At 37.8% G+C, this 24,755-nt stretch overlaps 2 protein-coding genes across 2 annotated transcripts in view; one reads left to right on the forward strand and one right to left on the reverse strand.

The window, feature by feature from the left end:
• FRRS1 (ferric chelate reductase 1) overlaps positions 1 to 8,702 on the reverse strand; it is a 99,041-nt gene extending 90,339 nt beyond the window's left edge. Inside the window, exon 1 of the mRNA XM_046645806.1 lies at positions 8,607 to 8,702. Coding sequence (XP_046501762.1) covers positions 8,607 to 8,669 — 63 coding nt within the window. The 5' untranslated portion in view covers positions 8,670 to 8,702. The remainder of the gene's footprint in view (positions 1 to 8,606) is intronic.
• Positions 8,703 to 14,540: 5,838 nt separating this feature from the next.
• The window catches only part of AGL (amylo-alpha-1, 6-glucosidase, 4-alpha-glucanotransferase), a 68,920-nt gene continuing 58,705 nt past the window's right edge, over positions 14,541 to 24,755 (forward strand). Inside the window, 3 exon segments of the mRNA XM_046645805.1 lie at positions 14,541 to 14,674; positions 15,032 to 15,101; positions 15,103 to 15,181. Coding sequence (XP_046501761.1) covers positions 14,544 to 14,674; positions 15,032 to 15,101; positions 15,103 to 15,181 — 280 coding nt within the window. The 5' untranslated portion in view covers positions 14,541 to 14,543.

Genomic DNA, 24,755 nt, shown 5'->3' on the forward strand with positions numbered 1-24,755 from the left:
GGGCCAGCCCCTGTAAAGAGCATTCTTAAGCTCACCTAGAACTCTGCCAGATCTACAGTGGACGACCAGCTCCTAACAGGAGTATTACGCAGCAGAAAGTACATTGTCAACTATAGACTAAGAATTGTAACTCTCTCCCATATCCTAGGGCCCCACATAGGTCCGTCCCCCAGGATTTCTGTGAACTCTATGGAGAGACCTGTTGGGAATCTCAACGTGCCCAGTGGGTCTCCTCCCCTTACCCTCCCATGCCCCCTTGCATCGCTGAGTGAGGTCACGTCAGTGAGGGCATGCCAGGGCTTACTCTATTTACCGCTTAGAAAGCAGCTATCTCATGAGTCAGAGTGCCCAAAAGCCCTCTAAGTCTTCCTGAAATGCAGCATTATCACACTGTATCTAACAGAAATTCCTCTGATTTCTGAAATTTGGAGACTACTTCACTGTGGATTCTATTCCCAATGCAGATTTCCCCATATTTATGCATTCTAGGTTAGAGATCATTGTACAGATACAAAATTGAGGCTCTGAGAGTGACTTGTCCACACAACTAGTTAGATGTTCAGTAGGGTCTACCGTCATCTTACCTGACATGCACTTCAGTGTCCTTCCTTTTATATCAACTTGCGTCCTGTGCAGTCCAGATTAATGAACACAAGAATGTTGTTTGACATTTTGATTTTAATGTTACTGTTAAGATATAACATGAAGTGGGGCTGCCCTGGTGGTGTAGTGGTTAAGTTCACATGCTCCACGTCAGTGGCCCAGTCTTTGCAGGTCCAGATCCCAGATGCAGAACTAGCACTGCTCGTCAAGCCACGTTGTGGTAGCATTCCATATAAAGTAGAGGAAGAGTGGCACAGACGTCAGTTTAGTGACAGTCTTCCTCAAGCAAAAAAAAGAGGAAGACTGGCAACAGATGTTAACTCAGGGCCAAACTTCCTTACACACACATACACACAGAAGATATAATATGAAGAAATTAGAAATCACCTCAAATTTTCATTACTTTTTAAAAAATTTATTTAACAATATCAAAGAATCAATAAGCCTTGAGAAGGAGAGAAAGAGAAGTCAAATGGATCCTAGAGAATATATTAAATGAATATGGCATGATTTACAAAATCAGTTCAAAGACTAAATATTGAATTTGTTCTGAATTTAATATATATTTTATATATTTGTACTTCAAAAATACCGTTACTAGCAAATTTCAGCCTCATATATTTTTAAAATGTAATCTTATTATGTTTGAACCTCTAAATAAATTCTTTCCAATAAAATACTTTAAAAAGAAAAAGAAAGCTTATTAGTATTTTTCAACATAACCAAAGAAGCAATCATTTGCCTTGACAGAACGTGTAACCTACGTTCACGGAACAAACTTTCCAAAGTGCTGATTAATTTAATTTAATCTTAAAGTTTTGCTGATTATCCACTATGCTGCATTCATGATATACAACCCCTTTATCACTGTGTAAGCAGGAAAATGACACCCACAGTCACTGTAAATTGAGAAGAGGGCTTTTTTTAAACCTCAGGCAATTAAAATAGATTGACCTTTGTAGTTATACTGTTGACCTTTCCTCTAAGTTTATTGAGTGGCAGTGAAATACTTCAGTCAAGTGTTCTGGTAAACTAAGTTATGTTGGTCACCAAACTGAGAATCTATACAGCAAGTATCACTCACAGATTACACTTCATCTAATTTTATTTTCAAACAATGTACTATGTGATGCTCTGTATAAAATAAAGACCTTCTGGGCCGGCCCCGTGGCACAGAGGTTAAGTTCACAGGTTCTGCTTCGGTGGCCCAGGGTTTGCTGGTTCGGATCCTGTTGTGGACATGGCGCCACTTGGCAAAAAGCCATGCTGTGGTAGGTGTCCCACGTATGAAGTAGAGGAAGATGGGCACAGATGTTAACTCAGGGCCAGTCTTCCTCAGCAAAAAGAGGAGGAATGGCAGCAGATGTTAGCTCAGGGCTAACCTTCCTCAAAAAAAATAAATAAAAATAAAGACCTTCTTTGAGGGCTTAGTCAAAGTATCTCTATTTTCCAATTCTGGCTTTACAGTACTGTTTGGCCATCTACTCTCAGACAGTCTATCAACTTAACTTTTGAGAACTGAAGAATGCATGAGTCTACATAGCTTTGAAATGAGAAAGTAATCAATAATGACATGGCAAAAAAGTACAGTTCTTTCTTAATACCAAAATCTAAATTTTCCAATTCAACAATACTGAATCAAATGGCATAAGTGCTCACTTTTGCCCTATTTGTACTACTTGGATACTTCAATATTTAGACTTCACAGTAAATTAATTATATGAAAATTACTGAGTTTGATGCAATTTCTTTTGAGGAAAGGAGAGGAAAGAAAGGGCAAAGGATGCACTGTTGTCCTTTGATTCCCTCCCAAGATGTTTTATTAAGAATTTTCTATAAAACAGGCAATAATCTCCAGTTCTAGGTACTGGGGATTAACAGGAAATGATATTTTGCCCCCTCAAGGAGCTCACTCTCTGGTAGGAGAAATGAACCTATGAGTGTTATTGTCAGGACAGCTTATGCATTCTTCCATTTTAAAAGCTTTGTTTTGAGAGGTTTGTTTGTTTTCCACCCTTTTGAGCTGGGTAAAAGACCCATAAAATCAGCTATCAAGTCAACTCCCATTCATAACTGAGAAAATTTAAAAACCTAACCAAAATTAATAATAAGAAAAGTGCTACTTTTGAAAAGACAGTAAATACAGCATTGTTAGCACCATGCTAGCCATGGGCTTATCATACTGCCATGAGATATAGCAAATTCAAACCCCCTAGGCTTTCCTGTGACATTTCAAAAGGGAAAAGGAAATGAATGTCCTAAAAAGAAATAAAGGATCATCTCAACTGGTGTAGAAAAAAGCATTCGACAAAATCAACAAGTTTTCATGAGAAAACACTCAACAAACTAGGAATAGAAGAAAACTGTCTCAACAAATAAAATCCAGGGCTTGCCCTGTGGCCTAGTGTTAAGTTCAGCATGCTCTGCTTTGGTGGCCCAGGTTTGCATGCCAGGCACAGACCTACACCACTCATCGGCGGCCATGCTGTGACGGCAACCCACAAAAAAGAGGAAGATTGGCAGCAGATGTTAGCTCAGGGCAAATCTTTGTCAGCAAACAAAACAAAACAAAAACAAACAAAAGCCATATGCACAAAACTCACAGCAAACATCACACTCAATAATGAATGACTGGAAGCTTTTCCTCTAAGATCAAGCAAAAGGCAAAGATGCCCACTCTCACCACTTTTATTCAACATAGTACTAGAAGTCCTAGCCAGAGCAATTAGGTAGGCAAAAGTAAATAAACAGCATCCAAATTGAAAAGGAAAAAGTAAAACTATTTCTGTTTACAGATGTCATGATCCTCTAGCAGAAAACCCAATGACTCCATAAAAAAATAGTTACAACTAATAAACTAATTCAGCAAAGTAGCAGGATGCAAAGTCAATGCATGAAAATAAGTTACATTTTTATACACTAACAATGAACAATCTGAAAAGGAAATGACAAAGACAATTCCCTTTACAATACCATCAAAAAAGAATAAATACTTAGGAATTAATTTAACCAAGGAGATAAAAGACTCATACAAAACATTTGTAGTTTTGTAGAAAACTACAAAATATTGCTAAAAGAAGTTAAAGAAGACATAAATAAATGGAAAGACATCCCATGTTCATGGATTGGAAGACTTAGTATTATTAAATGTCAGTACTACCCAAAGTGGTACATAGATTTAATGAAATCCTTATCAAAATCCCAATGACTTTTTTTGCAGAAATAGAAAAATCCACTCTAAAATTCATATGTAATGTCAAGGGACCCAAATACCCAAAACAATCTCGAGAAAGAAATACAAAATTGGAAAAGTCACACTTCCTGATTTCAAAACTTACTACAAAGCTACAGTAATCAAAACAGTATGGTAATAGAATAAAGACAGATGTAGAGATGAATGGAACAGAATAGAGATCCCAGAAATAAACCTTTGTACATATGGTCAAATGTTTTTTAACAAGGGTGACAAGATCATTCACTGGAGAAGTGAGAAGGCGATTCACAGAATGGGAGAAAATATTTGCATATCTATATCTGATAAGGGATTAGTATCCAAAATATATAAAGACAAAAAAACCCAAACAACTCAATTCAAAAATTGGCAAAGGACTTGAGTAGACAATTCTCCAAAGGTATATGAATGGTCAATCAGCAAATGGAAAGATACTCAATGTCATTAATCACTAGGGAAACACAAATCAAAATCACAATGAGGCACCATTTCACACCCATGAGGATAGCTACTATCAAAAAAACAGAAATAACAAGCATTGGCAAGATGTGGAGAAACTGGAATGCTTGTGCCCTGTTGGTGGGAATGTAAAATGGTACAGCTGCTATGGAAAACAGTATGACAGTTTCTCAAAAAATTAAACATAGAATTATCATGTGATCCAGCAATTCCACTTCTGAGTATATATCCAAGAGATTTGAAAGCAGGGTCTCAAGGAGTTATTTGTACGCCCATGTTCACAGCAGTATTATTCACAGTAGCCAAAACATGGAAGCAACCCAAGTGTCCATTGACAGATGAATGGATAAGCAAACTGTGGTAGAGACAAACAATGGAATATTATTCAGGCTTAAAAAGAAAGGGAATTCTGACATGGGCTACAACATGGATAAACCTTAAGGACACTATGCTAAGTGAAATAAGCCAGTCACAAAAAAGACAAATTACTGTATGATTCCACTTACATGAGGTACCCAGAGTAGTCAAAATCATAGAAACAGAAAGTAAAAAGGTGTTTTCCAGGGGCTGGAAGGGTAGAGGAATGGGAAATTTATTGTTTAATGAGTATGGAGCTTCAGCCTTTGCAAGATGAAAAGAGTTCTGGAGAGATGGTGATGGTTGCAGAACAACATGAATGCACTTAATACCACTGAATTGTACAGTTAAAAATGGTTGAGATGATAAATTTTACATTATGTGAATTTTACCACAATGAAAAAAAATGAGGGGAAGAAAAGAAATAAAGAAATGTAGCTCAGTGTGTTGGTTTTGGAAGCTTTGTTCAATGAGATATTCAACTACTTACACAAGGGCAAAAAAAGAAATAACAGGGAAAAAAGATTTAAGATGTCAGAAAAAGTTAGCCTAAGTAAATTATTCATTAAACCAGAAACAAAAGTATAGAGATTATAGCTCATTTACTTACTCATTCTTTCCAACTTTCATTCATTCCTATAGGCATTATTGAGCGCCTTTAAGTGCCAGGCACTACACTAGGCAATGTGGATCCTGATGTAACAGGGATAATATTTTTAAAGAAATCAGTGTGCCTTTCTCATTTGCCTTTGTAACATACAAGACTTTCCCCATTCGGCCTAAGACATCTGCCTTCATAGGGGACTTGGACTCTTCTGGGATGAATGCAAAGAGAAGGAAGAGTTAATATTTAACATCTGATATTCAAAAGAGGATTTTGCAGCAATATTGTAGGCATTTTTTTTAAGATTTTATTTTTCCTTTTTCTCCCCAAAGCCCCCCGGTACATAGTTGTATATTTTTAGTTGTGGGTCCTTCTAGTTGTGGCATGTGGGATGCTGCCTCAGCACGGCTTGAGGAGCGGTGCTATGTCCACACCTACGAAGGGAACTGGCAAAACCCTGAGCCACCAAAGCAGAGCATGCAAACTTAACCACTCAGCCACGGGGCTGGCCCCTATTGTAGGCATTTTTGAGAGAGAAAAATTAAATTTTTTTGTCTTTCCTTTAATGTATTAGGAGCTGGAACTAATGAACTAGTTCGGGACAGGAAGGAAGGGAAACTCAGTCCTTCTGGGTTTGAGTGATTATGAAGAGGAGACAACCTAAAGAACAGAGAGAAGGGTGAATGAAACAGTCTGATGTGTCCTGATGAAGCAAGCCAGATAGGTTGAGGGGATTATTAGAATATAAACTCCATATGAGCAAGGATTTTTCTCTGTTTTATTCATTACTCTACCCTTAGTGCCTAGAACAGTTCTTATCACGCAGTATGTACAGTATTTGTTGAATGCATAGAGGGATTTCTGTTCTGCTCCCAGTTCTGAACTCTGGGTGAGGGTGCTATGCTAGGCAAAACGGGGAGTTCAAAAAGGGGTGGTGTCCCAGCATATTTAGGAGGGTAAAGCAGAGAAATCCGTTACAGGCAGGACCTAGTTTTCATCCCCAGCACACATTTCATGGATCTACCATAGCAGAGATGAGGTAACTCCAGCAAAGTCTTATGACATAGATGCTTTGGGCCTTGGACCAGGCTGAGAACATTTCGGATATTCAGAGGGGTCTTCAGTGAAAGTAGGACTTCAAGGAAGGCAGAGACAGCAGGGAGGGCCTCTAGGCTCTGACCAAGCCCGAAAGAATGACCAGGAAGTTAGGAGCTACAGACGTCAGTAGCTTATGCCAACAGGATAACCAGGAATAGGACCAGACAAATGTACTTCAGGTGATGCCAGCCCTTGCACAATGACCAGTTCAAGGTCACAGAGATCAACTCCTCCAATGCAACAAGTTCATGTGAGACCCTGCTCTGTGTGCCAGACACCATCTTAGAAAGAAGCAGGGGGAGGAAGGGGGATTGAAACAATAAAACGATTATTTCAAAGAGACAGGGTTAAGGAGATTATTTAAATAATTGGATCAGAATTAGTTTTAAAAGAGACTGGAGTAAAATTATTTTTGTTTTCCTATGCCTAGCTGGCAGTTGGTAAATGGTAAAGGAGATCAGAGCAGTTTTTAAGAATAAAGTGTATATGGAAACAACCTAAGTGTCTGTCAACGGATGAAGGGATGAAGAAGATATGGTTTGTATATCCAATAGAATATTATTCAGTCATGAGAAAGAAGGAAATCCTGCCATTTGTGACAGTATGGACCTTGAGGGCATGATGCTGAGATAAGTCTGACAATAAAGACAAATACTCTATGATATCACTTATAGGTGGAATCTTAAAAAGCCAAACTCATAGATACAGAGAAGAGAACGGTGGTTACTAGGGGCTGGGGTTGGGGGGAACTGAGGAGATGTTGTTTAAGGATACAAACTTGCAACCAGTAGATAAATAAGTCCTGGAGATCTAACGCAACAGCATAGTGATTATAAACAACAATACTGTATTATAAACTTCAAAGTTGCTGAGAGACTAGAACTTAATTGTTCCCACCACGAAAAAGAAATGATACTTATGTGACATGATAGAGATGTTAGCTAACGCTACAGTGGTAATCATACTACAAGATATAAATGCATCAAATCAACGCATGGTACACCTTCAACTTACACATTGCTATATGTCAATCATATTCCAATAAAAATAAATTTAAAAAAAGAAGGAAAGACTGAGCAACTATCACAGCCAAGAAGAGTCTAAGGAGACATGACAACTAAATGTAATGTGGTATCCTGATGGGATCCTAGAATAGAAAAGTGACAGTAGGTAAAAACTAAGGAAACCTGAATAAACTAAGGACTGTAGTTAAAAATAATGTGTCAATATTAGCGCACTAATTGTACCAAATGCATCATACTATTATAAGACGTTAACAACAGAGGACACTGGGTGTGAAGTATTCAGGAACTCTCTATACTTTCTTTGCAACTATTTGCTTAAATCTAAAACTATTCTCAAATAAAAAATGCATTTCAATTTAAAATATATATAGATATATATAAAGTATTGTTTTCTCAGGATATCTAAGAAGTGTAAATAATTTTACAACTCTGCCATCCAGAGAGAAAAAACAGTCCCTGTCTCAAGGACCCTAGTGGAAAAGGGAGAAAAGGATAAAGGCAGTTATCATACAACACAACACAACATATCACACAACAAAGGAGCAGGAAGGAGGAGTGCCAGCCCAGACCCATGGGAGGCAGGGGCAAGGCAGGGAAAGGTTTCCTTAAGGAGCTGCTCTGAGATGACTGACTTTTAGGTTAGCCAGAAAATCCCTAGAAGCAAGAAAACAAACTCACTGCTGACACAGCCATATATAAAGTAAGTAACATCTAAATTCACTTATAAAACCTTTATTGATTACCAGGAGATAATGTCAGTGCCCTTAGAGTTTACTGAACAGAATCACTGAAGATGCAGTTGAAATCACATTCCTCCACTTGCTCGCTATGTGACTTTAAACAAGTTAGTTAACCTTGGGGACTCAGTTTCCTTATCTTTAAATTGGAGGTAACTATAGTGTTGTTTTGGGAATTGAGGCAGTATGTGTAAAGGGCTTAGAACAGAGCCTGCTGCCTCCTAGATGCTCATTAAATATTAGGCTGTTATTAATTATAGTGCATGTATTAATTTTCAAAACATTTCATACCTCTTATTTTTGCATATCCTTGGAAAATAGATTACCACTTAGGAATTAGGGCACAAAAGCGGTTAAATGACGTGCTTAATGCCTGAAGAAGAAGGCTTTTCCCAAATAGTGTATTCTTTGGAGAAAGAGCTTCCCTAAGCAAACTCCTGGCTCCTCTTGGCTCTTTAACCCACTCTGTTCCTGGGGAGGCCGTGACTTACCTGGGAAGAACAAATGGGTGAGCGTGGCTCCTGTCTGTCCCTCTTCCTTTGGGGAATGAGCATGCAGAGAGCACGATTTCCGCAGTCCTTCTGCCACGGGGAGGGAGAGCTGGCCAGTTTGGGAGTTTAGTTTTAGGTTGCTCATTTGGCTGATGGATCTAAAGCTACAGACTCCAATTGGACTTTTTTTTTTTGGCAAGCTTGCTTGCTTAGTTTTCTGTGTGCCGATCAATGATTCACCCCAAAGCTCTCTGAAGGAAAACTGTGAGGTGTTTGTGAAACATCTGCAATGTAGTCAAGCAGGTTACAGAATAGTTCCATTTTTTTTCTTGGAGACATTCCTCCTGAGCCTTCCACCCTCCTGCTCCAACTGTATTGCTTTGACAACAATTAAAATCAAAAATAAAGTACCATGCAAACTGTGGCAAAGACTACTAGTTATCTACCAAAATCCAATTCTCTTTCCTAAAGAACAAAACCTAGTTTTGGCTAGTCTCGTTGCTGCCTAGATAAATGTTACATTGGTGTGTACCTTGTGACAAAGTTTTGGCTAAGGAGATACAAGCAGAAATGTTGCGTGGTATTTCCAGGAATTCTTAAAGGCAGGAAGATCACCCTTCTTAACCTCTTCCTCCATCCTGTTCCCTGAACGTGGATATGATAGCTGGAGTTCTGGCAGCCTTTTTGTACTCTGATGAGGGCCACGCAATAAAGGGAGGAAGCTGTGAGCTAGAGAAAGTCTGGCTTCCTGACAACTTTATAGAGCCGCTACACCAGCTTTGAATTGTTTACCTCTAGACTTTTATGTGAGAGTGAAATAAACTTATCTCTTATTTAAGCCACTGTTGTTTTGCTTTTTCCTGTCATATGCAGCTGTAGTTGCCCTGACAAATATAGCAAATTAGCTTCAAGCCCTGCTTTTCTGGTCTTTTCTCCCCAACCAGACTGCCAACTCTAAACCCTTCTCTATGGAAACTCTGGAGCCAGGATTTAACAGGAAGTTAAATTTATGTGCAAGGGCAAAATGACTTAGCTTTAAATTTGGGGCCAAAGAACTTTTAATCGATATATCCTAAGAAAAAAGAAAAGATCACCACTAAAAAAATCCTCTCAAGTTTCCTCCTATCATGGTTTCCAAGCATTCCATACACTGTTTTTAGCTAATTTGTTATGTTGATGCTTAGGAATTTTTCAATGACTTCCCCCATGCAAGCTCTAAGAACTCAAGATTTGTTCTTTGTTTTTTGTTTCAATAGAAACACAACTATATTTACCTCTCTATATGCGCATCTCAATAAGTTTTCTAACAAATATTTACTGCACAACAACTAACCTTACTTCATTCTTAGGCTGTCCTTCCTCTATTTTCTATGACTTAGCTGAAACCTTGGGCTCTGACTTTGCTCTGAATTCCCCTTTACACTGCCTCTTCACAGAGTGAGAGCCTTTTGATTATGTCTCTCGTCTCTGTCATGCCCTGGGAGTCTCTTCATCTGCTTTGTCTGGCTGCCATCCTTGACTCTGCAGAGACAACTAGGCATCACCTCTTCCTTTTTTTAGGCTATCATTATTAAAAGGCTAATTTTTGCTAAATGCTACAATAGATGCTTTAAATGCTTTCGTTATTTCATCTTATCTTCACACCAACCCTACAAGTGAGGTGCTGTTCTCTCCATCTTAGGGATGAATCAACTGTGATTCAGAGAGATTTGAACTAATCTGAGGTTGGTTTGTCTCCAAAGTCTGTTTTCTTTATGTTGTACTATCTCCTTTTTAAAAATCTCTCTCTGGTTTTCCATACTCTATATCATTCTATTGGGTCCTCCCACTCCTCTGACTTCAGTTCTATTTCCTTTCCTATCTTCCCTTCTTCTCCTCACTGGCTACACCCAGATATTCCAAAATATGCAGAATAAACTATTCAGCTGAGAAGGGATTTGGAGACACAATTCCAAATTCTATAAGATAAACTTATTAATAATGTCAGTATAATATCACTATAAAATACAATATACAGAAAATACTGATGAATATAAAATCCAAATAAGACAGCCCTGCCCACTTCAGACCCAGAAGATCACAAGATTGAGAAAATAACTCCTTTCCTTTCAGGAAACATACACATACCTACACAAACCTGAAGAAAGCCCCTTCTGATTATAGCCCTTCACCCACTCCCCAGGTGCATTAATATCCATGTTTTAGAAAACACTAGAGTCACTGCCAAATAGCCGAGATTATCTATTAGTTTTTTCTCAAGGAGATTCTTCTCCTGACAGCTCCAGTATGAGATTATTGTGTATATATAGATCACTGTCATGCACAGGACATGCACATGACAAATGCTGACCAAGATGAAGGCTGCACAAGGCACCACTGTAGCCCTAGACTGAAATTCATTGGTATTCCAGGAAGTTCACAGACAGCGCACTAGTGTGACTTTTCTTTTTAAAAAGGACACTATGTGGCTTGTAAAATTAATCTTAGAGACACATCGTAACAAATCATAATATTTCCATTACTTAACAGTCTTTACTTTCTTGCACAATGGAAGATCTCCAAAATTAAGGTCACTTGGATTAACAAGTCTTCTTTTAAAATTCAAGGATTTGTGTAAGAATAACTCACTACTAAAGGAATTCATTTCATTAATCTCTTTTACTCCTTATATCTAGCTGAAATATTGGGCACTAACGTGAGAGTTTTGCTGGAGGGAGGACAAAAGGAAAGACTCATTTTGGAGCCCTGGAGAAGAGTGATCAACAGCAGGGAGTGTAATGAGATATCGTAGGAGAGACTGCAAGCAGAAGGGCGTATGGAAAGGAGAGCCTGAAGACAAACATAAATGTGAACTGTGCTTCATAATATGGTCAGGGGCCCACTTTGCTCTAATATTTGTACTCACACAGTACTTAGTATGTTCCAGGAACAGTTCTAGGTCTTCATTTAATTAATAGTAGGTACTATTTTTATCTCTACTGTACAGTTGGAAAAACCAAAGCACAAAGAAGTTGAGCATCTTCCAAAGCTTCAAAGCTAGTTAGTGGCAGAGCTGGGATTCAAATCCAGGCACCATTTCATAATCATGAATTATTATGATTTTACACAGCATACACTCTAGAGCAGTAGCTCTCAAACTTGTTTGAAACCCTTGCCTCCAGTAGGAATACATGATCCAGTACATCAAAACATAAGTAATAGAGACAGAAGTTTTGTTAAATCATACTCTTACCAGATGCAATGCATTCAGATCTTTCCCATTTTAGTTTAAAAACTGTTGGTTGCAACTAGTAAATTGATTTAACCACCCTCAGTGGGTTATGACTCACAATTTGAAAAACACTACTTTAGAGATGAGGGCTACGAATTATAACTCAGTATCTCCACCTGGATATTTGACAGTCATCTCACACAAGTGGACAATCATCTTCAATGGACTGCTGAAAACCTACAACCAAACTCCTGAATTCACCCTCCAGTCTGCTCCTTCCCTTTTCCTCCTCTCTCATTAAATGGCAGCTTCTTCTGCGATATCCATACGATAGCCACTAGCCACGTGAAGCTATCAAGCACTTGAAACGTAGCTATCAGAATCAAGACATGCTAGAAGTGTAAAATATACAGCAGGTTTCAAAGACTTAGCATGAAAAAAGAACCTAAAATATCTCATTAATAACTTTTTATATTGACTGCACGTTGCAATAATGTTTTAGATTTAGTAAGTTAATTAAAACACATTATTAAAATTAATTTCACTTGTTTCTTTTTTTTTGATGTGGCTACTTGAAAAATTTTAATTACCTATGTGGCACATTATATTTCCATTAGACAGTAATGTTCTGGTTACTCAGGCTAAAAACCTTAGAATCATCCTTGACTCCTCTCTCTCCAACAGCAAATTGTGTAGGCTCTACCTTTACAATAGATCCATAATTCACCAACTTCTCCCCACCTTCCCTGCTATATCTTCTTTTCACACACACACACACACACACACACAATCACTATCTCTTGTGTGGGTAACTGAAATAGCTTCTTAACTGGTCTCCTTGCTTCCTTTCTCACAACACCCTACAGTTTATTTAGCTATTTACCACAAAGTTGCAGAGTGATCCTTTTAAAAGGTCACTCCTCTGTTCAAAATTCTCCAGTGGCTCTTTTTCCCAGAGTAAAAGCCCAAGTCCTTGCAACAGCCTACAAAACCTTACAAGATCTGGTGGCCCCCTCCACTCCATCTATCTGTTCTAATTTCTTACCACTCTCTTCACTCAGCTACAGTGGCCTTCTTGAATTCACCAAGTATGCTCCTACCTCATGGCCTTGTCACTTCCTCTGCTTCTGTATGTAACTCTCTACCCTGGATATTATTCTTTCTCTGTTTGGGATCAAATGTCAACTTACGACCAAGTCCTTTACTGATCATTGTATTTAAAATTGCAAACCTCCCTCTCCTGACTCTTCCACCCTTCTCAGCTTTATTTTTTACAACTTTTAATTATCCTGTATAATTTATTTATTTACTGTCTTCCACTAAGAAAATGTAGGAGTTCCATGAGAGTGGTCACTTCCGTTTACTGTTGCTGCATTCCCAGAGCCTGTGTGCCTGCCAAATCATAGGTGCTCAATAAATATTAGCTGAATGAATAAATGAACTGTGGGTTTCCAAATTCAGTTGTGGACCATTTGCAACCAGTCATTCTCAGAAATCTACTAAAACAAACATTTCAGTATCTTTAGTTTTTCGCCCACTATACTTCTTGGACCTACAGTAATTGCACAATAAAGAAAGCAAAATTCTTCTACACACTCTAAACCTTTTGTCCATTTTTTTCATGATCCTCAGGTGCCTAAAAGCCCTGGAAGATGGGTTTTTCTTTTCCTTCAGGCATAAAATCTCCTTAAGCATCTGAACCGCATCCTGAAGTTCTGGCCTAAAATATGTGCAGCTATAGCCAATATAGATCCTTAATCTCAGGCGATCTTCAGGTCCCTGCTGTGTACACTAGGTACAACCAGACGTTGTAAACACAGCGGTATTCGCACCCTCAATTGTTTGTAGACTGGCCACACTTCACCTACCTAGTCCTTCCGAGTCTGCATGCAGGAAGATGTGCCCTGTCTGTGTTAAGACTGGTGGACATGTGTAGGATGTAATGTCAGAGATTGTAGCCAGGTCCCTTATTTCAGACACGGGGAAATCAAGGCTCAGAAGATTTAGGCCAAGTAAATTTAGGCCACGTAAAAAGAAGAAAAAGAAACACAAAATACATCATGACAGAAAGGGCACGGGGAGCCAGGTCGCTTGCTTCCCCACCATTCAGCCCTTTCACAAAACGACCCCGTTGCACACCTCCACTTAGCTCGCAGCATCTTTACGCCCAACCATGAGCTCGCAGGCTATTACAGGACGGGTGCACCCGGGCCTCGCACCTCCCCTGCGCGCGGAAGACAGAACAGCTCGCTGCCGGGCCCGCAGCCGCCTCTCAACCTCGCCTCCGGGCAACCCCACTCTCGCGAGACTAGCGGCCGGGGCGAGCCGGTGCGGAACCTCCCGGAAGCCGGCGAGGGGACCTGTCCACTCCCACCCGGGGCGTGGGCGCTCGAGGCCCCTGGGGGTCGGGAGTCTCCTCGGAGACCAGCGCGAGGCGAGGGCACGGAGAAGCTCTCTGCCGCTCTCGCGGCGGCCTCGGCTTGTCCCGGCTGCCGCTGCCCCTCCCTTTGCCCTTCACGGCGCCCGGCCCTGCTTGCCTCGGGCTGCTCTCCGCGCCCGGGCAGCTTGCCTTTCCCCCTTTGCTTTCCTTCCTGTCCCCTCCCCCGACTCTAACACCAGAGGCGCGGCTCCTGCAGTGTACAGCTTGCTCGGTGTAAGTGCTAGGAATGCCGCTGGTCTCTCGGGGACATGCATTCTTTCTATCTATAGCTCTGTAGGTACATCCTATGTCTGCAGCAGCTATTCCAGGGGCAACAACTGCTTCCCTCTGTTCTCATCTCCCCATTGGTGGCTTCCAACCCGAATTTGGGAATGGGGACGATCTCCCACCTGTTATCTTTGAGCAGACTAATCTCTTGTAAGCAGAAGTGCCATTTGGAGCCTTCAAAGCCCTTTGGCTGGGCCCTGGGAATTTTCCCCCTTACCCAACTCCAGGCTTTCCAAAACCTATTGCTCTTCTCGGAGAATACTTTAGGTTTTTTGTTTTTGTTTTAATTGTAAGAATCTATATTACAGTATTTTTGCTTCAGTCTTATTGTGCTCAAAGGGAGGAAACAACTATCAATTTGCCTTCTCTGGTGTTATTTATAAGATTCGTTCTTTCTCTTTGCTCTGCTAGGGTTAAAACATTTACAACATGTAAGTGCGGCTGTCAGCCTTAGAAAATTTAAAATAATAGTTATTTTCTTTATCTTAATTCCTTTTTGTTTCATAGGGGTAACTCATTCGATTTCGGAGTTCTTTTAATTCTTCTGAAAAATTTCAAATCCTCTAGAAGCCAAAATGGGACACAGTAAACAGATTAGAATTTTACTTCTGAACGAAATGGAAAAGCTGGAAAAGACCCTCTTCAGACTTGAGCAAGGTCAGTAGCAGGTTGTTTGATTAGCTCTGTGACTTTTAAATTTTTAATTCATTGTCATTAAATTTTTTAAAACTTTGAGAAAGATATAATTTCCAAGGACCCTTCTAAAACTTTATTTGTGCAAAGATGGTGCTGTGTTCTAAAAATATCACGAATAAAAGTTGATTTTAGTTAAAAATATTTTATATCTGTCATGTTAGAATGAGGATAAAATAGTTCGGTTTTCTTTGCATGCTAATTTCCACTTAAGTTGCATTTATGATCAGAAGATTGACCATGTTATTTCTATTTATTATTATTAACACTTGGTAAATTACTTCATGTGTAATTTTACTTTGGGTATATCTGTAGATTTGATTTTTTATAGCTCTCACTCTTTTCCTTTATTGGAACTTTGAATTAGTAAAATAGATCACAGCAAAAAGTAAATTATTATTTATGTTTATCAAAAGCTTCTCAAATATGGAGAAGATAAAAACTGAACATTTTTTTTGGATAAAAAGTGAAATAACTGATGCGATTATGTTGACCTATATTTGAGCTGTGATTTAAAAGATCAAATTTTATTTTTATAAGACTAATTAAATAGATACTTTATTTTCTTAGACTTTATAATTTTTCAACATTGGAAAACATTTCACATCTATGTTAATATAACTTGTGAAGTAGAGGTTTAACATATGGAAAAATAGAATACAATCCCCTTGATGCTGTAGCAAGTGGACATTGATATTAGTAAACATTTTGAAGGAATTTTTTCCCCCGATATCTCAGGAGTAATTTTTGAAAAACTTTCGTCCATCAAATGTGTTACCTCCATGCCAAATCTTCATTTTCTTCCAACTTTGGCATTTAAGATCACTGAGTGCTTACTCCGTTTTTGGCTTTCCTGACTCTGCACCTTTCTGGTTCGTATTTTTTTCCTACCCTCCTGAGTGCTCCTGTCAGCTTGGTGGTATTTCTTGCTCAGCTTTCTTCCTTCCACATTTCAATTAATTGTGTGTATCTGCAAGGAATCCTTTCTTTTTCTGTACTCCTGCCAAGGAATCCTTTCTTTTTCTATACTCCTGCCTTCAAAGAATTATACATCCTCATGGCCTCAGCTATTGCCTCATTCTGATGACTCCTTTTGGAAGAAGAGCCTTGAGCTTTGCTTGCTTTCTGGAAGTCGGCAAGTATAATGGCATGAGTAGGGAACTAGAATTTTCCTGGCTCTGCTGCTCATAAACTGTTTGACTTTGGGCAAGTCACATTAATTCTAAACATTAGTTTCTTTATTTGTGAAATGAAGCTATTAATTTTTGCTCTTCTACCTTCCTAGGTTTTGAGGCTCAAAACTGATAACGTATGGCCTTAAAGCCCCAAATAGAGATAAGGCCTTGATAGATCACTATGCCTATCTATTCTCGCCCCCAAATCCTGGCTTCATCCCAGTGTTATGCTGTAGAGTAGCCTTAGGATAGCTCCACTTGGATATGTTTAAATCTAACATGTCCAAAATCATCTCTTCCCCATTCTCAAACCTTCTTTATTTCCCAACTTCCCTGTTTATTTTAGTGACGTCTTCATTTTCATAGTTTCCAAGGCTAGAAACTTTGTACTCTTCTTTGATTTCTTTTCTTTGACTGCAATCTCTCTTTAAGCCCTATAATTTCTTTCCAAATATCTCTGCTTACCTGTCTCTGTCTCTTCCATATGTATGAATGTGGATGCTAGAATAATCTTCTTATGCAATCTCTTCCCTTTCTTTAGTCAGTGTCTATAAAGTCAAATTTAAACACCTCTCTCTGGCTTCCCGGACATTCTATCATGGAATCCATCTTCCGTAGCCAAGATTGTATCTCATTATTCCCCATTATTAGTGTCCGACATCTTTTCAGTTTCCCCATTAATCGCCTCCCCAGTGGCCTTTCACATGCCTGTCCTTACACCTGCAGGGCTGTCAGATGCCTCTATCTATTAAACCCCTGTACTGTCATTCTGTGTGTTGCCTACTCTCAACTTTCAGCTAAAATTCCACCTCCTCCATGAGGTCTTTCCTTAATGTTTCATCATCTCTTTTCTTTGATTTCCAGTTACACAGTGGGTACAGAACAATTAAGTGCCAAACAATGTTGCAGTGTCTAAAAGCTTGTTAGTCTTATATTGTCCAACTAGGGTTTAAGATCTGTGAGGATAGGAACAATATTACAAACCTAGCAGAATGTACAACACTTAATAAATCCTTGCTCATTAGTTACTAAAATGCAAAAATTGTAAATTCAGCCAAGCTATTTGAAGGGGGAACTGTGGAGGGTTCATAAAATAAGAATGGTGTGGTTAACTGTGTAATTCTAGTTAAAACGAGTAAATTCATTCAAATGATGTAAGTGGGAACATGTCAAATATTTTTTGTGCAGTAATGATGTGATCATATTATTTTAGAAGATAATTATAATGTGAAGGATGAAGAGAAGGGACATTGAAGACAAGAAATCATTGAGACAGCTATTTTAAAAACATGTCTGGTTAAAGATGAGGATTTACCTACATCAGAGTTGAAAACGCAGGGGCAGAGTATGAGACATTTTAAAGTTCACAGGACTTGGTGACCAGTTAAGTGTGAAGAAAAACTCTGGCAACTTTTAGTTCTTTCATATTTAATTGGTCACCAAGCCATTCTTCATTTTCCTTTCCTTTTCGCTTTTCCCTAAGAAAGGATTCCTCCTCATTTTCAAGGATAATATCTCTGTAGATTCTTCTAATTCAACAAGTACAAGACCAAACTAGTTATCTTTTCTAGCCAAATCATAGCCTTTTCCTGTATTCCCTGTTCCATTTAGTGGCAGAACACTGAACAAAATCAGTAATCCCCAAAGCTAGAATTCTTCCATCTTTCATATAGGTTGGTCAAATTTCAATTTTTACCTTTTTTTAAGGAAAATATTTATAAAACCTTGATTAGGAGCTCGAGTTTATATGAATTGAGTGAAGGAAACAAGATAGAAAAATTTAGTTTACAAGGAAATGGTTTAATCACTCATCTTGCTAGTTGCCTACAAGAGGGATATGGCTAATCTGAGGAAAGTATTCCTAGTGTTAGTATGAGGAATAAGATAGCCACACTGTGTACTGCTGTGACCTAAGCTAATTTTAGCAAACTGAGCAATTAGTTATGGAATCTGACGTACTCTAGATATTCCGATGTTTCATTTACTGTATCTAAAAACTTTAGTTTCAGGGATTTGGACTAAATGTATACAGGGTAACTGTGTACCCTTGGGGATATGCACTGATCTATCAATTGGAATATAGAAAGAAAATATAGGACTTATCTTTCTTTCTTTATTTTCTTCCTTTCTACCTATTTATCTACCTATCTTTTTTTAAAAAAAAAGCTAATTAAATTTTGCTTATATACGAATTGACATTGATGTTTGTATGTCAGATAAGTGATAAACAAAAAAGACACATTCTGAGGAAAGAGTAGAGGTTATAGGTCTAGAGGGGGTTGACAGTCACACCACCCCTGGTGTGCTGTGCAGTATGTTGCCATGAATTACACTTTTACCTAAGCCAGGGTAAGTAGATATACAAGTTATATTATCTGAAATAGTAAGGTCTTCACAATATTTTGTAACAAGAGGTAGAGTAACCATAAATGCCTCTTACCTCAAGAGGTTAGAGGTCAGAGGTCAGAGTTAAGGATGAGTTAGAAAGTATTTGAAGTTTGCTGTTTGAGACAGTGTCTTTTTCAGCAATGATATGTAGCTTTCAGTAGTGTGATAGAAAATATTTTCAGAAAAAATAAACACAAGTTAACTCTGAGGTAAACATGAGTGAGAAAATTAACTGCTTTCTGATAGCAGTTGATTCTGTAGAGCAGAATTCAGCACACTTTTTTCCTGTAAATGTTCAGATAGCAAATATTTGCATCTTTGCAGGCCATATGCTTTCTGTTGCAGCTATTCAACTCTGCCATGGTACCATGAAAGCAACCACAGACAATACGTAAGTGAGTGGATGTGGCTGTGTTCCAATAAAACTTGATTAATAACAGAAACAGGTAGTAGGCTGGATATAGTTTGCCAGACCTTACTACAGTGAGTGCATTTTGAATGTGTATTTTTAGTAACAGTTCCATCATATGATTTTACTCATTTCAATGAATGTCTGCCCACTTTAAAAAAGTTGATAACAAAATTTTCTAATCTGTTTGAAATCTTCCAAATAAAGGATTTCAGTTGATTTGCAAATCATCTGTTTAATATATCAATATGGAACATCTTCTGATTAGCTTGTAAAAACAATTGATGTGTGTCAGGGAAAATATATATTTACTAGCACATTTCGACAAAAATCTTCACATAATTGGTGAATGGGATTGAAAAGTTAATGCCATGGATTAGTAAACATAACCACCAAGAACTTCTTCCATTGGATTTGGGTTTCTTTTTGTGGTGTTTTTTTTCAAGTCTGAGGCCGGTAAACCAAGTATGAAAATGAACAGAACTTGAATCTTTAAGTTAGTTTATCACAAAATATTAAATCAAGACTTTTAAGATTAATGAAATTTATTTGATCACATTGCTTTCACTGATAGATATTATCAATGTTAATTTTTAGTGAGAGATAAAAGATTTTTTCCATCCATTAATAATTATACTAGTTATTTTTAAAATATTGTTTTAGTTACATCTTATCCTTATTTTTGTTTTATAATTTATGTAATCTACTAAGGCATCATATATGTATATAATATAAATAAATATTCATATTTGGAGAATGCTTGTCATTTTTTTTCTGAAGGTAGACAAATGATCCAAATACTGTTTTAGAGATTTGGGATGAGTTTTAACCTTTGTACTACAACTTCTCTGAATTCTTATGTAATTTTAAAAACAATATTTGCATAAACTGAAGAGAGGACAGGTTGTTTAAATATGCTCAGATGGCTAATCTCTGATATTTGTACTTATTCAAAAGGACACCATTTCTTTTGTCATAAATTGAATCATTCTTGTAAAGATGTAGATATTTAGGATTCTCACAGTCACTAAGTATTTTACTTCATGTTTTAATTCTTTGGGCAATGATTTCTCAATCAATCTCTTCATAACTGTAACTCTAGTTTAAAAATAGTTTCTCCATTATAAAATTCTAGAAATGTACAAGAAGTCTTTTCTCTATGCTTTTTGTTTCAAAACAAAATTGGGTTTATTCTATCTAAGTAATTTTGAAACCTGCTTATGGTATTACGGTGTGTGAATTCTAGCTCCTTGTTTACCGCCACCCTTCAGCCATACTTTCTTCCAGAAGGGATTTCAAAAGATATAAATAGTTGCATTAAATGTAGCAAAATAGAATAAAAGTAACCACATTATTAAATATCTTTTGATAACATGATGTATAGTGGCTTTATAATATTCCAGCTTGCAGAACACGATAATTTGTACCATAATTTACTTAATCATTCCCAATCATTAGATATTTAGTTTGTTGTCAGTTTATTTAATTATAAGTGAAGCTATGATGAACATTCTTATATATAATCTATGTTTACTTCACTAATTAATTCCTCAGAAAATATATGTCTATGTGAAATCATTGGGTCAAAAACAGAAAACTTAATTGACATTCTTAGTATATTTATGCGAAATTGCTTTTAGAAAAATTTATGTATGTAGCCACTTGGAAAAGAAATTATTAGTTTCACTGTACAATGTGAGAAGTAAAAGTGGGTCCTTGGATTTTTGCAAAGTTACTTAGTAACTCCATTTGGATAATTTGTTTCTTGCTTGCTAATGCCATTTACTATAAATCAATTTATATCCATATTTTAGTCCAGTCTAGGAGTATGGTTAAGAGTACTTATCACTAGATTATCATTTTTTCCAGGAATGCTTAGAACTTCTGCTCCTTCATATTATCCATGTTGCAGTAGGCAAAACATAGCATTCGTATTTCCCTAGGCAAATATAGAAGTATTTAATTGGATTAGAGTAAATTGGAAGAGTCCAGCGTTCTCTTAATGTCTTTTACTGAAATCTTTTGTTCACAAAGAATGTCTTACCCAGTGTTTAATATTGTGGTATGGGATTTACCATCTGTCAAATATCACTGTGAGGGATTTACTTCTACTAAAGAGCAGTTTAGACATGACTGAAACCTATCTACCAGTTTTCTATTTCAGGATTTGCCTTGAACCAAACTGACATTTTTTATATATAAATAAATAGTAGTTCATACTGATATCTCTGATTCATATCCACCACAACAGGGTGCACTGTAGCTTCCCCCTTGCTTATTTGAAAGAGAACATCTTTCTCTGACAGTGAAAAACCTGGCTCTCATCACCTTTGTTTTTGAAAGATATTTTCACCAAGTATAGAATTCTAGGCTGACAGTGTTAATCTTTCAGTACTTTTAAAGGTTTTTATCCACTGTCTGCTTGCTTGTGTTGCTTCCCATGAGAAATCGGCTGTCATCCTCATCTTTGTTCCTCTGTACATATTGGGTCTTTTTTTTTCTCTCTGGCTGCTTGTAAGGTATTCTTTCTGTCACTGGTTTTCAGCAATTTGATTTTGATGTCCCTTGGTGTAATTTTCTTCATGTTTCTTGCTTGGGGAATTTGTGGAACTTCTTGGATCTGTAAATTTGTTGTTTTCATCTAATTTGGGAATTTTTTACCCATTATTTCTTCAAATAATTTGTCCCCCTTCTCTCTCCTCTCCTTTGGGACTCTGGTTATCTATATATTAAGCCACTTGAATTGTCCCACAGGTCAATGATGCTCTTTCAATTTTCTAGGTTCTTTTTTTCTCTCTTGGTTTCATTTTGCATGGATTCTATTCCTGTGTCTTGAAATTCATTAATCTTTTTTTCTTCCATGTCTCACCATCAATGAATTCTTTCCTGTGTATTTTTCATTCTCAGACATGGTAGTTTTCATCTCGAAAAGTTTGACTCTCTGGGGCGTTTTTCTGTTTTGTTTTTTAAATATTTTTCATGTCTTGACTTAACTTTTTGAACATATGGAATATAGTTATAATAACTGATTCTTCTGTATATGCTAGTTCAACATCTGTGTCATTTCTGGGTCAGTTTTCATTGATTGATTATTCTCATTGTTATAGGTTGTGTTTTCCTGCTTTGTATTTCTCATAATCTTTGTTTGGATACCAGACATTGTGAATTTTACCTTGTTAGATGCTGGGTATTTTTGGATTCTTATAAATGTTCTTGATCTTTGTTTTGTGATGAAGTTGAGTTACTTGGAAATATTTTAATCTTTTTGAGTTTTACTTTTATGATTTGTTTAAGCCAATCTAGAACCATTCCCTGTCTGGGGCTCATTATTTCCCACTACTGAAGCAAATTCCTTCTGAACTTTCTGCCCAGTTCCACATGAACTATGAGATTTCCCAGTCTAGCTGGTGAGAACAAGCACTATTCTTGGTCTCGGTTATTTTCCTCACAGACATGCACTGATCAGTACTCTGCTGAATACTCAAAGACGACCTTCTGCAGATCTCTGGAGTTCTCTCTCTGTGAAGCTTTCTCTTCCTCATGCACTGCTCTCATCTGCAACCTCTAGCTGCCTTGGTCTCCACAAATTCTTAGCTCCATCTCCTCAGCACAGGAAGTCAGTTGAGCTCTGCCTGGTTCTTGCTCCCTGTGCCTCAGCCTGGAAATTCTTATAAGGTAGTAGGCAGGGGCAATTTTAGGGTTCACCTTGTTTATTTTCTGTCTCTCAGGGATTGCTCTCTTTTGTTGGCTGATGTCCAGCATCTTGCAAACTATCATTTCATACATTTTGTCTGTTTTTTGTTGGTTTCTTTCATTCTTTTAAGTTTCAGGGAAGAGGGTAAAGCCAGTCCCTGTTTTCTCATCTCTTTGCCAAAAGAAGCCTGAGGTCGTTTACATCTTCTGTGTCCTGTGTGTGGAATGCCTTACCCCACATATCTGTGTGGTCAACTCCCTCACCTCTTCTTTCTGTTTAGCAGTTTTTTATTAGCTGCTGGACATTACAAATGTTCTGTTGTTGTATCTCTAGATTTTGCTGTCTTGCTTTAAAGGAGTGATGAGTTTTATTTTAGCAGCCATTTACAGTATCTGTGGATCAGCTTAATCCTTTTGAGGCTTGTTTTTAAGCTTTGATAGGATTAGGTTTATAGGACTTTTTACTCCAGGGCTACTTTAGCTCTACTTCTTAAGGCATGACTATTTGGAATACAACAGATGTTCAACAAAGCCTCTTCACTTCAGCTGCTTACAAATTGTAATGTCTCCCAGGCCTGAGTGAGCTCTGGGAATTGTTCAATTTACAGCTCTTAGTAGTTGTTCTTTGCCCAACTTCATGGAGTGAACCCTACTCATGTGGAGCTTAGTATTCGGGCAGACTCAAGATGACCCTAGGGAAATTTCTGGAGCTCACTCTTTGCATAGCTCCCTTCTGTGCCACACTCTGCCCTGAAAATTGCAGTCTCTTCACCCTCCTCAAACTCTAATCCCTGTCTCTTCAACTCAGTGACACTACTATTTCTGCTCCCTGTGTCACAGCCCAGAAAGTTCCCTGTCTGAAAGCTAAGACTTCACAGAACTCCCCCTTCTCTCAGACATCATAGTCCTTCATTACCTATTTCTAAAAACAGTTGTCTTATGTATTTCTTCTGGTTTTTCAGCAGAATGCAAGTCTAGTACTAGTTACTCTGTTATGGCCAGAAGCAGACATCTTCAGAGTGATATTTTTAATACACAAGTTAGGTCATGTCTCTCCTCTGTTCAGAACTATTCACTGGCTCCTCATTTCAGTCAGAGAAGAAGCCAAAATACTTACAATGGCCTACAAGACTCTGCACGATCTGGTTCCCCTGTTGCCTTTCTTTCCCGTATCCTACTGCTCCTCCCCCAGCTTATTCCAATCTAGCCAAACCATGCTTCTTGTTATTTCTGGAACCACTGGGCATGCTTCCACCCTAGGACCTTTGTGCCCTTTGCTTCCTTTGCTTGGTCAACGCTTTCCTTAGATGGCCACGGATAGCCATGTGGCTAACTCCCTTAGTTCTCTCAAGTCCTCCAACTTCTCAATAACCATCTTATTTGAAATTGCTACCACCTCCTCACCATCTCCCTTTTCCTCTATTTTCCCTACACTGCTCTGGAATTTTTCTTTTTTCCCATAGAATTACTCCTTCCAGACATACTGTTTTTTCTTATTTATTTGTCATGTTCCTTGTTTAATGGTGCCCTTTTCCCCTTTAGAACTCAAGCTCCACAGGGCAGAGATCATTGTCTGTTTTGTGCACTATTACGTGGTATGCACTCAGTACATAATTCTTTTTTTACTTTGTTGGATGTTTAATAAATTGAGCATCAAAAGTATAAATATTAGTATGTTTCTTTCTTCTCAAAAGTTCCTTAAGCTTAAAGATTATAACCAGCAGGACTAAATTTTCCTGCCTTCATCAGTTATTATTACGCATCATTAATTGAAATGTTACATCCATCTTTAAAATTTCTGTGCCTTATATTTCTAAAAGACTTTACTATAGTCAAGAATTCCACATTCTAATAACTATAATCAAGGTTTAAA

This window comes from Equus quagga, chromosome 18 (assembly GCF_021613505.1).
Source record: "Equus quagga isolate Etosha38 chromosome 18, UCLA_HA_Equagga_1.0, whole genome shotgun sequence".
In the NCBI taxonomy this organism is placed as follows: domain Eukaryota; kingdom Metazoa; phylum Chordata; class Mammalia; order Perissodactyla; family Equidae; genus Equus; species Equus quagga.